This window comes from Nerophis ophidion, linkage group LG21 (genome assembly GCF_033978795.1).
Source record: "Nerophis ophidion isolate RoL-2023_Sa linkage group LG21, RoL_Noph_v1.0, whole genome shotgun sequence".
Lineage (NCBI taxonomy): Eukaryota > Metazoa > Chordata > Actinopteri > Syngnathiformes > Syngnathidae > Nerophis > Nerophis ophidion.
The window spans coordinates 24,273,138-24,287,080 of NC_084631.1; the positions used below are offsets into that span (position 1 = coordinate 24,273,138).

The following is a 13,943-nucleotide window of genomic DNA, read 5'->3' on the forward strand; positions in this document are numbered from 1 at the left end:
GACTTAAACAAGTTGAAAAACTTATTGGAGTGTTACCATTTAGTGGTCAATTGTACGGAATATGTACTGAACTGTGCAATCTACTAATAAAAGTTTCAATCAATCAAGCAAAAAAGGGTGTGTCTTGACTGGCTCTGCCGAACCCCTGAGGCCAACTCACCGAACCCCTAGGGTTCGATCAAACCCAGGTTAAAAACCCCTGGTCTAATCATAAGTGCATCTAAAACATTTAAGACAGAGCAACCTTTTTGACATGTGACAAATTATTTTGTTTAGAATGAAAAAAATAATGTATAGATGAGTTTTGATTTACATTGTTAGAGCGCATTGATTGAACAATAGAGGAGTTGTTATAATTACCAGTATTATTGTATACGAGGTAAGCGGAACTTTAGCTTTATAATTAAATACATACTTAATGGGTCTCGATGGAAATTCAAACATTGGGTGGGAGACATGTAGTCTTTAAATGTAGAACATATCATAACATAACCCTTTAAATTAGTCCAACCACAACACTAAATATATTTCAATTGATAATTTTACAACAGTGTCAAACAAAACTCAACAATATTATAATCATAAAAACATTGTATTCAAAAATATGTAGTTTAAGGCATTTTCCAAAAACGTTAATATTTATTATCGATGTGATTTTCTACACACCCATATGGTTATAGTACAAATCGTACTTTGCAGCCCTTCAAACCCTTCTAGTATCAGTCAGCAGTGTGTTTTGTCCGCCATGTTGAATCAGTATGTGACCTACTTTATTACGTCTCTGCTGCCTGCTTGATCAGACCATGAACTTATAAAAGTTGTCTGGCACAGTTCGCAATATTGTTGTTGCCATATTGTCACACTATCTATTACAGTGATGGGATGTGGGTGATAAGGTTAAGTGTTTCGCTAATTTCCATGGCATGCTCAGTCAACAAGGTATGTATTTTCTTTTCTGTAGATAAGTTATTCATCAACAGCGATGTCGTTGGGTAACAAGCACCGATTCCCAACCTTCATGAGGACGGTTCCTGGCGACGAGCACCAGACAGCTGCCATGGTCCGGCTTATCAGCCGCAACGGTTGGAGCTGGGTGGGAACGGTCATCACGGATGGTGATTACGGCCGTTCAGCGCTCGAGTCCTTTTCATCCAAAGCATCGGACATTGGGATCTGTATAGCATTCAAATCCATCCTTCCTCATTCTAGTGCAAATGAGGCTGGGGACTTTGCTATCAAACAAGCTGCCCGAACCATCTCCCAAAATCAAAAAGCAAAGGTGATTGTGTCCTTTACAAACTCAAAACAAATGAAAAAGCTCTTCGAGGAGCTGAGGAAAGAGACGGAGAAGAACGGTCAAGGTATGAAGAATATGAGAAGAGTGTGGATTGCCAGCGATAGTTGGTCTTCCTTGCAGAATGTTTCAGGCCTTGAAGACATCGGAGACATTGTGGGCTTCAATTTTAAAACTGGAGACACCTCATCTTTCGACGAGTATCTAAACCGACTGGAGACGAGCGGTTACAACACCACACAGAATAACACCTGTTTGGAAAAACTCTTCAAGCAGACAAATACAAGTGGTGTCTCTGGAAACACAGACCTGGCATCTGAAGTTGTGAAGAACATCAAAGAACAAACTAACACAGCCCTAATCTTGAGTGTGGAGATGGCTGTGAGTGCCATTGCTAAAGCTGTGGCCACCGTCTGCAGCAGCAAAAACTGCAACACTTCTGGGACCTTGCAACCCTGGGAGGTAATCCATATTTGTCTATACGCCTGGCTTTGCCATTACCTTAGCATTACTGGGATGTTAACGAAAAACTGATGCGACCAGATATACGGTTCGAGAGGTGGCCGGTTTGGTTACGTCGGTTACAGACCCTCTAGTTGATAAGATTCAGCTGTGAATCTTTAAGTCAATCGAGTGTAGACACATTGCGCCGAACTAGAAATCAGTTGAGGATTTTTGTCTTTAAAAAAACGACACGAGAGCCAGGGTTGTCCAGGAAAAGAGTCCTGCCTGCACTTGTTACGTTACTTACGTAACTGGGGACGAGAATAGACATACATATATACATGGACCGGGTGTCGCGCCAAACTAGCAATCAGTAGGCAGTTGATCTTTAAAACAACGAGAGAGTCACGGCTGTACGCCAAACAATTACTCACAAAATACGTCACTGCGGACCGTTTCCATGCTGTGCGGTCCGTCAATATTGTAACGTCCCAAGTAATAGCAGCTCAGACAGATTCCTAGTTTGTCTTTCATTATTTCACAACACTCAATGTCCTCATACAACGGGCTCAATCTCTGTGTCTCGCTCTTTTTTCCGGCAACATTCCATTCACCTTTCAACTCCACAACACACGTCTCTTCCCATTCTCGTCCATCACAAAGAGATCTACGTTCCTATTCGTTACATTGCTAAAAGTGTTGAACATAGACGCAAAGACAAACACACACGCACACACACAAACAATCTTTTAAACAAATTGAAAACAGGGGACAAAAATGTTGGAAGACAACATATTGCCAGGAAGCACTATTGTTAATGAGGAAACACTTGTTTCTTAGTATGGTAACTAAAAATAAGTATGAGAGAAATCACAACTAAAATATAAAGTATGAATATTGATTTCAAGGACGAGGTCTGAGTGCATGCAGGGGTGCCCGTGAACATCACCTTTCTTTGGACTACGGCAGTCCTGGGCTCGTACCCGAATTTCCACTGAATACGGCACGGTTGCGGACCGGCACACCCGAACGGACTCTTTCAGTGTTTATTCGAATCATTGTGTCGATTTTCCGCCCATTCCAGCGCTAATTACACGCAGAGTTTCTGTTTTTGCCAGACGGCGCAACAAATCCGTCCCAATGATCTAAAATCTGCTGATGTTGGACAGGAAGTCATGCACAAAAACAAAATAAAGTATTTGGTTTACTCCGTCTTCAAGGCGGACTATATTTTAGAGGTCAACTTGTCATAGGTTTTAAGATTTAATTTCATCTTGTTAAAACAAATGGATGAGGAAAAGCCGATTCTGGAGGTCCAAAATAAAAGAATTATGTACAGGTATATGCCGGGCAGCTAAATGGGGATTATGGGGGTCTGTGTCAAATATCAGCTGATAGAGAGACTAGGGATTGTGTGATACACTAGCCAGGGATGATGTTACTGTCGGGTTGTTGCTTGCTGCAAAAAATAAAGTGGTTTATGGAGACAGGACCGAGTTTATTTGCCTTTGGTCCTCTGGTAGGACAGAATAAACGTTTTGTGGTTCACTTTATTACTACTTCCCTTATCACGTGATAATGCGTGGATTCGCGAGATCTAGTAAAAGCCTGCGTTGTTCCGATGCACGATGAAGCCTGGCGGCAGATGGCGGGGCCCTCCCGCTACCGTCCGGCATTTAGTGGAAATTCAGGGTTTGAGGTGTCATCATCTGACAGCACCTGTGTGTGCGTGATAATTGGAAACGTAATTACAAATCACCTTAGTATCACTACCAAAATAAACATAATCCTCCCCACAGGGAAACTGCAAAGGTTTTTTTTTTTATATCCGTTGGCTGATATTTCCTTATTACAGAAATAAAAACATTTCCGTCAGCCTGTCAAGCCTATTTATGTACAAAATGCTTAATAATAATAATAATAATATTATTGATACTAATAATAATTGATATTTAGACAGTTTTGTAGATTGCTCTGGAAGAATGCGGTCAAGGGAGGTAAGTGAGGCAGAGATAGTCATGATGAAAAACAAATAGTAGCATAAAATCAAAATTTATATTTGGCCATTCAAATGAATTATAAATGTATTCTCTGCATGACTACCGGATAGTTTAACATTTTCTTCAGTAAAAACTACCAAATTTGCACAACTGCCGATCATACATACAGCAGACAGATGATACAAGCCTGTCGCAACGCTTTTTGGTTTACTGAATACGAAACAAAATTTACCAGTTCCGGAGTACACTGGGCAAATACACGGTACAGACCAGGGGCCTTACAGTATGTATTGAGCTCACGGACACACACAAAAATCCGCCATATGCCTTTTTTCACGGGAGAGTTGAAATATATCAAGACTGACGTTAATGTGCACTGTAAAAAATGACCGTAAAAAATGCGGCACGCAATTTTTAAATGGCAACAGTAAAACTGCGTAAAATCAAAAGCAGTTTGTAAATGCAGTGAATTGCTGCAAAGCAAGAAACAGTATACGACCTAAAAAACTACGGTTATAATATGTAGAAACTTTAGTGTGAACATAGTAAAAAAAATGTACAATGCATTTGCAAGTACTGTAATTTCATAAGTATAAAAATACTCTAAAATTTACGGTATTATTCTGTCCAAATGCAAGACTTTGCAGATTGTAAATTTAAATTTACAGCTTATCGTAATTGTTTTAGGGGTTTCTGTTAAAACATTAGCCTAGTTAACTATTGGCTAAAAATACGTTGTCTTGTATTTTTGTGGCAAGTGGTTTCAGACATTGAGGGGTTAAGTCTATGTGCTACATTGCAAACTGCATGGAAATGAACCAAGTGTGTTCGAACTGGTTTATTTAACAGATAGGGAGCATTTAAGGCTCATTTGAAGGAATATGTTGTGGAAGGCCAGGTTGTATATTGTCCAGTGAAAGGTTGTACAAATACGCCCAAGTTAAAATTCTTATGTACCACTCACACGTCTCGGAAACATGGGCATTTTGCAGATACTAGTATTGGTGTAAGGGCAGCACTGTAGCGCTATAGTTCCTCACAGTGAGAATGTTCTGGGTTGGATTCCCGCGCTTAGTGTCATTCTGTGTGGAGTTTGCATGGTCTCCCCTTGACTGCATGAGTTCTCTCTGAGTACTTTGGTTTCCTACCACCTCTAAAGACATGCACTTGGGGATAGGCTGATTGGCAGCACTAAAATTGGCCCCAATTTGTTTTAGAGTGAATTCCTGTCAACCATAGCTGTTGGTGTTTTACCGTAAATTATATATATTTTTTGTAAACAGGTTAACAATATATCAGTTTTTTCATAGTAATTTAACGTAAGCACAAACAGTTATCAACAGTAAAATTAACAGATGTAATAGATGTTTTCATGAACGCAACAGAGGACTCTCCATCTGTTGACTCAATTGCTAGCTATTTATTTACGACTTAGAATGCATAAAAAAGCCAAGCAATTGTGTTCATGTCTTACATAAGGATTGTGAATGATAAACAGCACATCTCTTTCACATTTTTGTGTATTTCCAGTATGACTGATCTAATAATATGGTCAGAGTGAGGAAGTGTTACTACAGTGGTGTAGAATGTACAAAAAATTGCCGAAGATATTTGGAGTGGAATATTAAAAATGGCCAACTGAATTTGTGGCATGTTGTCATGTTTGGACTTTAATTTAACATACTTTGTAGACTGTAAATACAATTGTATACGGTTTAATGGATACAATGAAACACAAAAAAGTATACAAAGTCAACTTGTTTTTCCACTCTACTGATACTTTAAGTCAAGCAGCAATTATGAAATGATATTGCTGAAAATACAGTATGTCTAATCTCGGACAAACACGCACAAAGTATTTTCTGTCGATCACTGCAAACAGTTTAATAGCTAAATGGTTACATGTTTATCTCCTCCTTACATAATTCTCTGCATTGCGACTGATTATCCCATTCTGCACATTCATGAGAACAAAAGCGCTAAATGAAATGCGCTGCTAATTTCGCTCATTTTAAGACATGCAGTCCTCAGCATACGAGCTTAGTAGACCATCATTGTGTGCGCTATCAAGTTGGCTCAAGGTTTTAGTAAACGCAAACCTTTAGTAGATGAGGCCCGTAGACATGTGAGTTCATTATAAATGGTATATTTGAGCTTTATTCTTGCATGATTGCTATTTGTTTGTCTCTGCAGGTACTGGAAGCTCTTCGGGAGCATGAATTTGAACATCAGGGGAAGACGTATGCGTTTGACAAGCGGGGGGACATCAAAGAGGGTTACGATATCTCCATGTGGCGCTCTCTCGGGGGCGAAGTTCACGCAAATGACATTGTGGCTACATACCTGCCACACGACAACATCTTCTTCCTAACCAACAGCAACACCACCAAACGTTTTGAGGATTTGAAGGTGGGCCCCCATCTTGCTTTGTTTCAGCACAGATTTGTGTCCACAAATCATAGATATTATTATTATTATGATTATTAATCAATGAAAGTTGCCCGAAAGGGACACACGGTAGAAAATGGATGGAGTGACCAACAAAAAGCAATTGCAGAATAGAATGCAAAAGGCCACCGCTTGCTTTGTTGTTGTAAATACCTATTTCACAACAGCCATTTGACAGTAAGACATTAAATGGTATGACAAATGCAGTTAGCAAGGTTACGCAACAGAGAACATTTATTTCTACATTTAACGGGTGTGGTGCATGGTACAAACAACTCCACGTCTGCTCCTTCTCCTCAATGAACCAGGAAGTAGCTTGGCAACTGACAAAAGGATGAATATGTCACTTTTGGGTTTTTTCATAAATTGTATGGTCCTCTACTACTTCCGACCACTTCTCCAACTACTACTTCACTTGTTCAGCATTACTATATGCTTTAAGTCAGGGGTCCACAAACTTTTTGAAACAGGGGCCACATTGGGTTGTCCGGAAAGCCATATTTTGGTACCGGTACCAACATGTATTTCGCTAAAAAATAAAGGGGACCACAAAGAAATGTCATTATTAGCTTCATTTGAACAGAAAATCTTACAGTACATTAAACATATGTTTCTTATTCCACTCTAACAACAATTTTAGAAGATTAAAATAAAGATTAAAAGTAATCAAACATAGGGGGATTTTCTTTTTGCAATATATATGTATGTATATATATATATATATATATATTTATATATATATATATATATATATACTGGTGCTTGGTACACCAGCGTATCAGATCCAGATGTAAATACCTGGAGATAAATGCTGAAATGTTGATCTCTTGTCTCTAATTCATCTTTTGATGTCAAACCCAAATGTAATGTTTTCAGTCTACAACAAAATAAAGGAACTGTCCTCACTGTTCCTGGAGAGAGACTAGGGTAAACCGATGATGGTTTAAAGACATATGTTAGCTTAGAAAAGTAGCATTGCAAATCCAAATGACAGGGTTTTAATAAAAAAATCTTTGAGAAAAATTGGTCCAGATTAAAAAAAAGGTTCCCTAAATGTATGCAAGCCTGTTCTATTCAGTTTCTGTATACAGTGGGGCAAAAAAGTATTTAGTCAGTCACCGATTGTGCAAGTTCTCCCACTTAAAATGATGACAGAGGTCTGTAATTTTCATCATAGGTACACTTCAACTGTGAGAGACAGAATGTGAAAAAAAAATCCAGGAATTCACATTGTAGGAATTTTAAAATAATTTATTTGTAAATTTTGGTGGAAAATAAGTATTTGGTCAACCATCCAAAGCTCTCACTGATAGAAGGAGGTTGTGGCTCAAAATCTCACGATACATGGCCCCATTCATTCTTTCCTTAACACGGATCAATCATCCTGTCCCCTTAGCAGGAAAACGGCCCCAAAGCATGATGTTTCCACCCCCATGCTTCACAGTAGGTATGGTGTTCTTGGGATGCAACTCAGTATTCTTCTTCCTCCAAACATGACGAGTTGAGTTTATACCAAAATGGATACATGGATGATACAGCAGAGGATTGGGAGAATGTCATGTGGTCAGATGAAACCAACATAGAACTTTTTGGTATAAACTCAACTCGTCGTTTTTGGAGGAAGAAGAATACTGAGTTGCATCCCAAGAACACCACACCTACTGTGAAGCATGGGGGTGGGAACATCATGCTTTGGGGCTGTTTTTCTGCTAAGGGGACAGGACGATTGATCTGTGTTAAGGAAAGAATGAATGGGGCCATGTATCGTGAGATTTTGAGCCAAAACCTCCTTCCATCAGTGAGAGCTTTGAATGGTTGACCAAATACTTATTTTCAACCATATTTTACAAATAAATTATTTAAAATTCCTAAAATGTGAATTCCTGGATTTTATTTTCACATTCTGTCTCTCACAGTTGAAGTGTAGCTATGATGAAAATTACAGACCTCTGTCATCATTTTAGGTGGGAGAAATTGCACAATCGGTGGCTGACTAAATACTTTTTTGCCCCACTGTAGGTTCATACTACTAGTTTGGAAAGAAATCAATTCTATTTTTATCATTTGGGTTTCTTATTGTGAAAGAATCATTGCACGTGGTTGCGCAATGAGTTGCAAGGAACTAAGTGCAGACTTCCCACCGATTTTGCATTAAAGTTAATTTATTTTGGTGTGATAACACTGTAGTAATTGGAGATATACAAATAAAGTGTAACAATTTTTAACCCTTTATTCATTTAACATTATTACATCAAGTTTGCGGGACCACAAGCCGGTCTTGGGGATCAAAAACAATGGGGGCCATTGCTGTATATGGTCACGATAGCTTTGCTAGAACAACAAATGCAATGGTGGTCGAATAATTTTTGCATCGTAGTTGAAATAAATACTCACTAACATTGTTTCTCCTGTCCACAGCTAATCGTTTCCAAATGTAGCAACAGCTGCCTCCCGGGGGAGTACAAAAAAACATCTGAAGGTCAACACACGTGTTGTTATGAATGCGTGAACTGTACTGAGAACTACTACTCCAACGACACAGGCAAGCAACTGACCTTGACACAACACAATCACACATGCCCATGCACACAAACGCCGCACACATTACTGAGCAAACAACTTCTGGCAACTCATGTCATCACACCTACACTGATGAAGGGATGATAAACAAACATTCTTTGGATGATTGTTCTCTACATTTGGTGCGTTTCCAAGTCAAGGTGCAAATTAAGAAATTATGTTTTCATAATTTGTGGTTTGAGTTATTAGGACGTGTACAGAACAGTTCATTATGGTAAGGCGATAGCAGCAACCATCTACCAGGAACAAGGAACATCCTCCATCAACCATTAAATAGCCTGTTCAACAAATGGATATTTTTAGCTGTTTTTTCTGGCTGGTGACTTTTTGTGATACTATTTGTTTTTGTGTAGTGTTTAAAATGGTGCTGTCAAAACAAGGGAAGGGTTTCCACTTAAAAAAAAAAGGATTACAGGAATTACAGGGGCAGCACGGTGGAACAGTGGTTAGTGCATGTGCCTCATAATAAGAAGGTCCTGGGTTCAATCCCTGGGCTTGGGGTCTTTCTGTGTGGAGTTTGCATGTTCTCCCTGTGACTATGTGGGTTCCCTCTGGGGACTCCGGCTTTCTCCCACCTCCAAAGACATGCACCTGGGTTGATAGGCAACACTAAATGGTCCCTAGTGTGTGAATGTGAGTGTGAATGTTGTCTGTCTATCTGTGTCAGCCATGTGATGAGGTGGCCACTTGTCCAGGGTGTACGCCGCCTTCCGCCTGAGTGTAGCTGTGATAGGCCCTGAAAGGGTCAAGTGGTAGAAAAATGGATAGATGGGAATTACAGGATGCTGACACTAAATCCATCCATCCATTTTCTACCGCTTATTCCCTTTCGGGGTCGCGGGGGGCGCTGGCGCCTATCTCAGCTACAATCGGGCGGAAGGCGGGGTACACCCTGGACAAGTCGCCACCTCATCGCAGGGCCAACACAGATAGACAGACAACATTCACACTCACATTCACACACTAGGGCCAATTTAGTGTTGCCAATCAACCTATCCCCAGGTGCATGTCTTTGGAAGTGGGAGGAAGCCGGAGTACCCGGAGGGAACCCACGCATTCACGGGGAGAACATGCAAACTCCACACAGAAAGATTCCGAGCCTGGATTTGAACCCAGGACTGCAGGACCTTCGTATTGTGAGGCAGACGCACTAACCCCTCTGCCACCGTGAAGCCCGCTGACACTAAATCTTCTAGGTAATTTTTGTGTAGGGCCCTAGGAAATATGTTAAAAAAAAATTCCCCAAATTCCGTTTTTTCAGTTGAAATTTTTTTAGAATTCCATTTTTTTAACATATGTTTTTTACAACCATAGAGTGTGTGCTTTTTGTGTAACATAAATATTTCCTTTAATTTAACGCAAATATCCTCACATTTATTGGTATAATACAACGATCCCCAAATTTTTGGACTTGGGGACCACATTGGGGTAAAAAAAGAATCTGGCCGTAAGACAACAATAACAAGTTTTTGTAGAAATGTTTGTATATGTATTAAACATTTAAAAAAAAATTAAAATCACATGTGCATATGCGGCAACACGGTTTGAGGAGGGGTTAGTGCGTCTGCCAGTGTCTGGTTACTTTAAATAACCAGACACTGCTCATCATCAGGCCAATACCATCCCTACAGTGGCAACATCATTCTGTGGAGATGTTTTCAGCGGCAGGATCTGGGAGAGTAGTCAGGATAGAGGGAAAGCTGAATACAGCAATGTACAAAGACATCCTAAATAAAAACCTGCTCCAGAGTGCTATTGACCTTGATGGGGACGACATGTTTGCTCCCAAACTGCAGATGCAGGTTTGGAACGGTTGTGAGCTCCAGGGTGCTATTGACCTTGATGGGGACGACATGTTCGCTCCCAAACTGCAGATGCAGGTTTGGAACGGTTGTGAGAGGGATCTCGATTAGTGGACTCCTCTGCTCTGAGTGTGTAGAACTCTCTCTGGATGTCTTCCCTTCCTCCATGAGGTTGAAATTGGAGGCACTGACTGTGGCCCCATGTCAGGAGAAAGGCCACCAGAAGCACAGTCATTGGCCCCCCAGTCACAGGGAATCATCTACGACTTGATATAGTGAGTGTGTGCAATTGTTGTAAAACCCTGTGGACCAGGTCGTTACTGAACTTCTCTGAATGATTCTTTGGGGGAGTTAAGCCAGCAAGGGTTGTAGCGGGGCAGTGGGTGCAAGCCTTAAGCACCCGGTGATGACCCTGATAGTGTGACTGAGGGTGAGATCCACGTTTGCGATCCAGCTTGTCGACTTGGGAGCAGAGGCACCATGCCTGAACAGCAAATTCAGCAGTACACAGTCCCGAGTGTTGATGTTTTGGGTCCACAAGTTGTCCCTGCCTGCATTTAGTACCATTCAGTATTGTCCGACAAAAATAAGAACTTTTGGAGAGTCAATCAATAGCATGGTTTTGGGTAGCATGAGAGCTTATAAAAATACAATATATAACATAACAATACATCTTAAATCAATTACACAAAGTTATTCTGTGCTGATGATTTTCCTCTTTTCTTTTCCCAGATATGGACCAGTGTCTGAGATGTGATAACAAATTCGAGTGGTCTCCAGGGGGCAGTTTCAGCTGCTTGCCCAAAAAGAAGGTCTACTTTTCGTGGCACAACCGCTTTGCCGTGGTTCTCCTGGCCTTCTGTGCCCTAGGCATCCTGCTGGTTCTGTTGGTGTCGGTTCTATTTCTACATCAGCGAGACACACCTGTGGTGAAGGCCGCCGGAGGACTGCTGAGCATAGTCATTCTCTTTTCTCTAAGTGTCAGTTTCATCAGTGCTGTGCTGTTTGTGGGCAAACCCAGCCACCTCCAATGTAAAGTGCGACAAGTGCTCTTCGGCATCAGCTTTACGTTGTGCGTCTCTTGCATCCTGGTCAAATCCCTAAAGATTCTTCTGGCATTTCAGTTGAATATAAAAATTCAGGGCGCTCTGCAGAAGGTCTACCAGTCCGTCTTAATTATCGTCGGGTGCGTAGCTGTACAGGTAGTTATTTGCACCTGCTGGCTGGTCCTCAAAAGCCCTGTCAGTCATGTCATCTTTCAACCCAAAACCATGTTGGAGGACTGTTGTGAAGGGTCATATTTGGCTTTTGGGGTGATGCTGGGGTATATCGCTCTTTTGGCGTTTGTTTGCTTCATCTGCGCATTCATCGGCCGTAAATTACCACAGGGCTACAACGAGGCCAAATTCATCACCTTTAGCATGCTGCTGTACCTCATTTCATGGCTGCTCTTTGTTCCCATTTATGTCACAACATCTGGAATGTATCTTCCAGCTGTGGAAATGGTGGTTATTCTCATGTCCAACTATGGCATCTTAGGCTGTCATTTCCTCCCTAAGTGCTACATAATGCTCTTCAGGAAAGATCAAAATACCAGTAGCGCTTTCAGGGAAAAACTGTACCAGTATAACATCAAAAGTACAGATTCCATTTCTGTGTCTGGAAATTCAGTGTCAAAGAAAACATTCAGCAGTCAGCAGAGTGTCAGTCCTTCCTTATCCTTCTCATTGCCCAATGATGCTGACCTTCAAACTGCTTTGGAGAGAAGTCATAGCAAGATGGACTTTAAGCAAGTGTCCTACAGAGGTCCAATCAAAAGATTTGGTTCCAACAGAAGAAGCATTAGCATGTAGACTGCCATTAACTAAAAACGATCTATCTTGGTTGTTATATTGGTACCTTTGCGGTCTCACAGTAGATCCTGTCCACCAGTAGTGCCTCACGGACAGGTGCACAAGACGAGTTTGACAAGCGTTCGACAAACTGTATAGACGCTTGTCCACGCTAGGGTGAAGTTCCTGTTTATTGATTAAGACATTACAACACGATAACATGATACGTTGCGTGTATTTGACGCCGCTGGAAAACAACCCAATGTCAGAGACGTGCGCCGAGCAAAGGAGTGAGCGAGCGGTAAAAAACGACGCTGCCTGATTTCCTAAGAAGGAAGTCTTTTCTGTCTCTCGTCGTGTCTGATGTGAGACATGACAAACATATGCAGCTAGCTCCTCTATTGGAACATTTATTGTCCAAACACTGAAAACTCTTTTGAAAGGAATTCGGGGAATAAGCGGTAGAAAATGGATGGATGGATGTGGGTCTAGGTACATTGTACATTTGGTCACATTACTTGTACTTACACAAATGCATAATAAACTATTTTCAAGTGTTTTTGGAAGGGTCCAAACTCAATAAAATAAAAACAAGCAAACAGTTCCTGTTTTTCTTTGTCATCCAAACATACCGTTCAAGAAGTCTGTATACTTGGCCTACATATTTTTCCACCGAATATGTAAACACGAGACAGTCAGAGATTACAAAGAGGAACACAGCTAGGATTTGTAATCTCGCTAGAAAGATGTCTCGACATCGAGTACTTGTCTCTGGCCCTCTGCCTGCGAGAAGCAATGATAAGCAGTATAGCAGATTAGTCTCGTTAAACAAGTGGCTGGGTAGTTTTTGCAGAGAACAGGGACTAATGTTTATTGATAATTGACCCTCTTACTGGGGCAAACCGGGCTTGCTGAGAAGGGATGGCCTTCACCCTAACCGGGAAGACACCATCACTCTTTCCAGAAATATAGACTACAATTTGAGTCATACTTGACTGACTACACTAGAGCAAGCTCGGACACAGGCATTTACAGTGCCCATCAGCCCGGGTGAGGAGTAAATTAAGCTAAAACTAACCTGCGGCAGGCTGGAAAATTCCTGCACACATAGCATTTCTCATAGAATAATACATGACTCACATAATGGTTTTCTTTAGAGATTGTGCCAGAGGTGGACATGCATTCTACAGAGGTGGCAAATTATGAACTGTTAATCTATCGTAGCACTAAGCAAATAATCCCAAGATTACCACCATATAAATTGCTAGATGTGATCGAAATTATTTAAGGCGCACTACACAAAATAAACGCAACGTTATTAATATCAGTACTACGGATACCATAAACAAAAACCCCTCAAAACAGCCCACTACCTGTAATATGGGCTTTTTAAACATCAGATCATTGTCTCCCAAAACTTTATTAGTTAATGGGGTCATTAGAGACCACAATCTTAATATCATTGGTCTCAGTGAAACTTGGCTAAAACCACATTAATTTTTCCTGCCTAAAGAGGTATCTCCTCCTAACTATACGAGTGCAC

The 13,943-nt window shown here is 40.8% G+C and overlaps 1 protein-coding gene across 1 annotated transcript in view; it reads left to right on the plus strand.

The window, feature by feature from the left end:
• Positions 1-13,001, plus strand: part of gprc6a (G protein-coupled receptor, class C, group 6, member A) — a 26,454-nt gene extending 13,453 nt beyond the window's left edge. The window contains exons 3-6 of the mRNA XM_061882299.1: positions 962-1,756; positions 5,932-6,147; positions 8,605-8,728; positions 11,301-13,001. Coding sequence (XP_061738283.1) covers positions 962-1,756; positions 5,932-6,147; positions 8,605-8,728; positions 11,301-12,421 — 2,256 coding nt within the window. The 3' untranslated portion in view covers positions 12,422-13,001. The remainder of the gene's footprint in view (positions 1-961; positions 1,757-5,931; positions 6,148-8,604; positions 8,729-11,300) is intronic.
• The last annotated feature ends 942 nt before the right edge of the window (positions 13,002-13,943 follow it).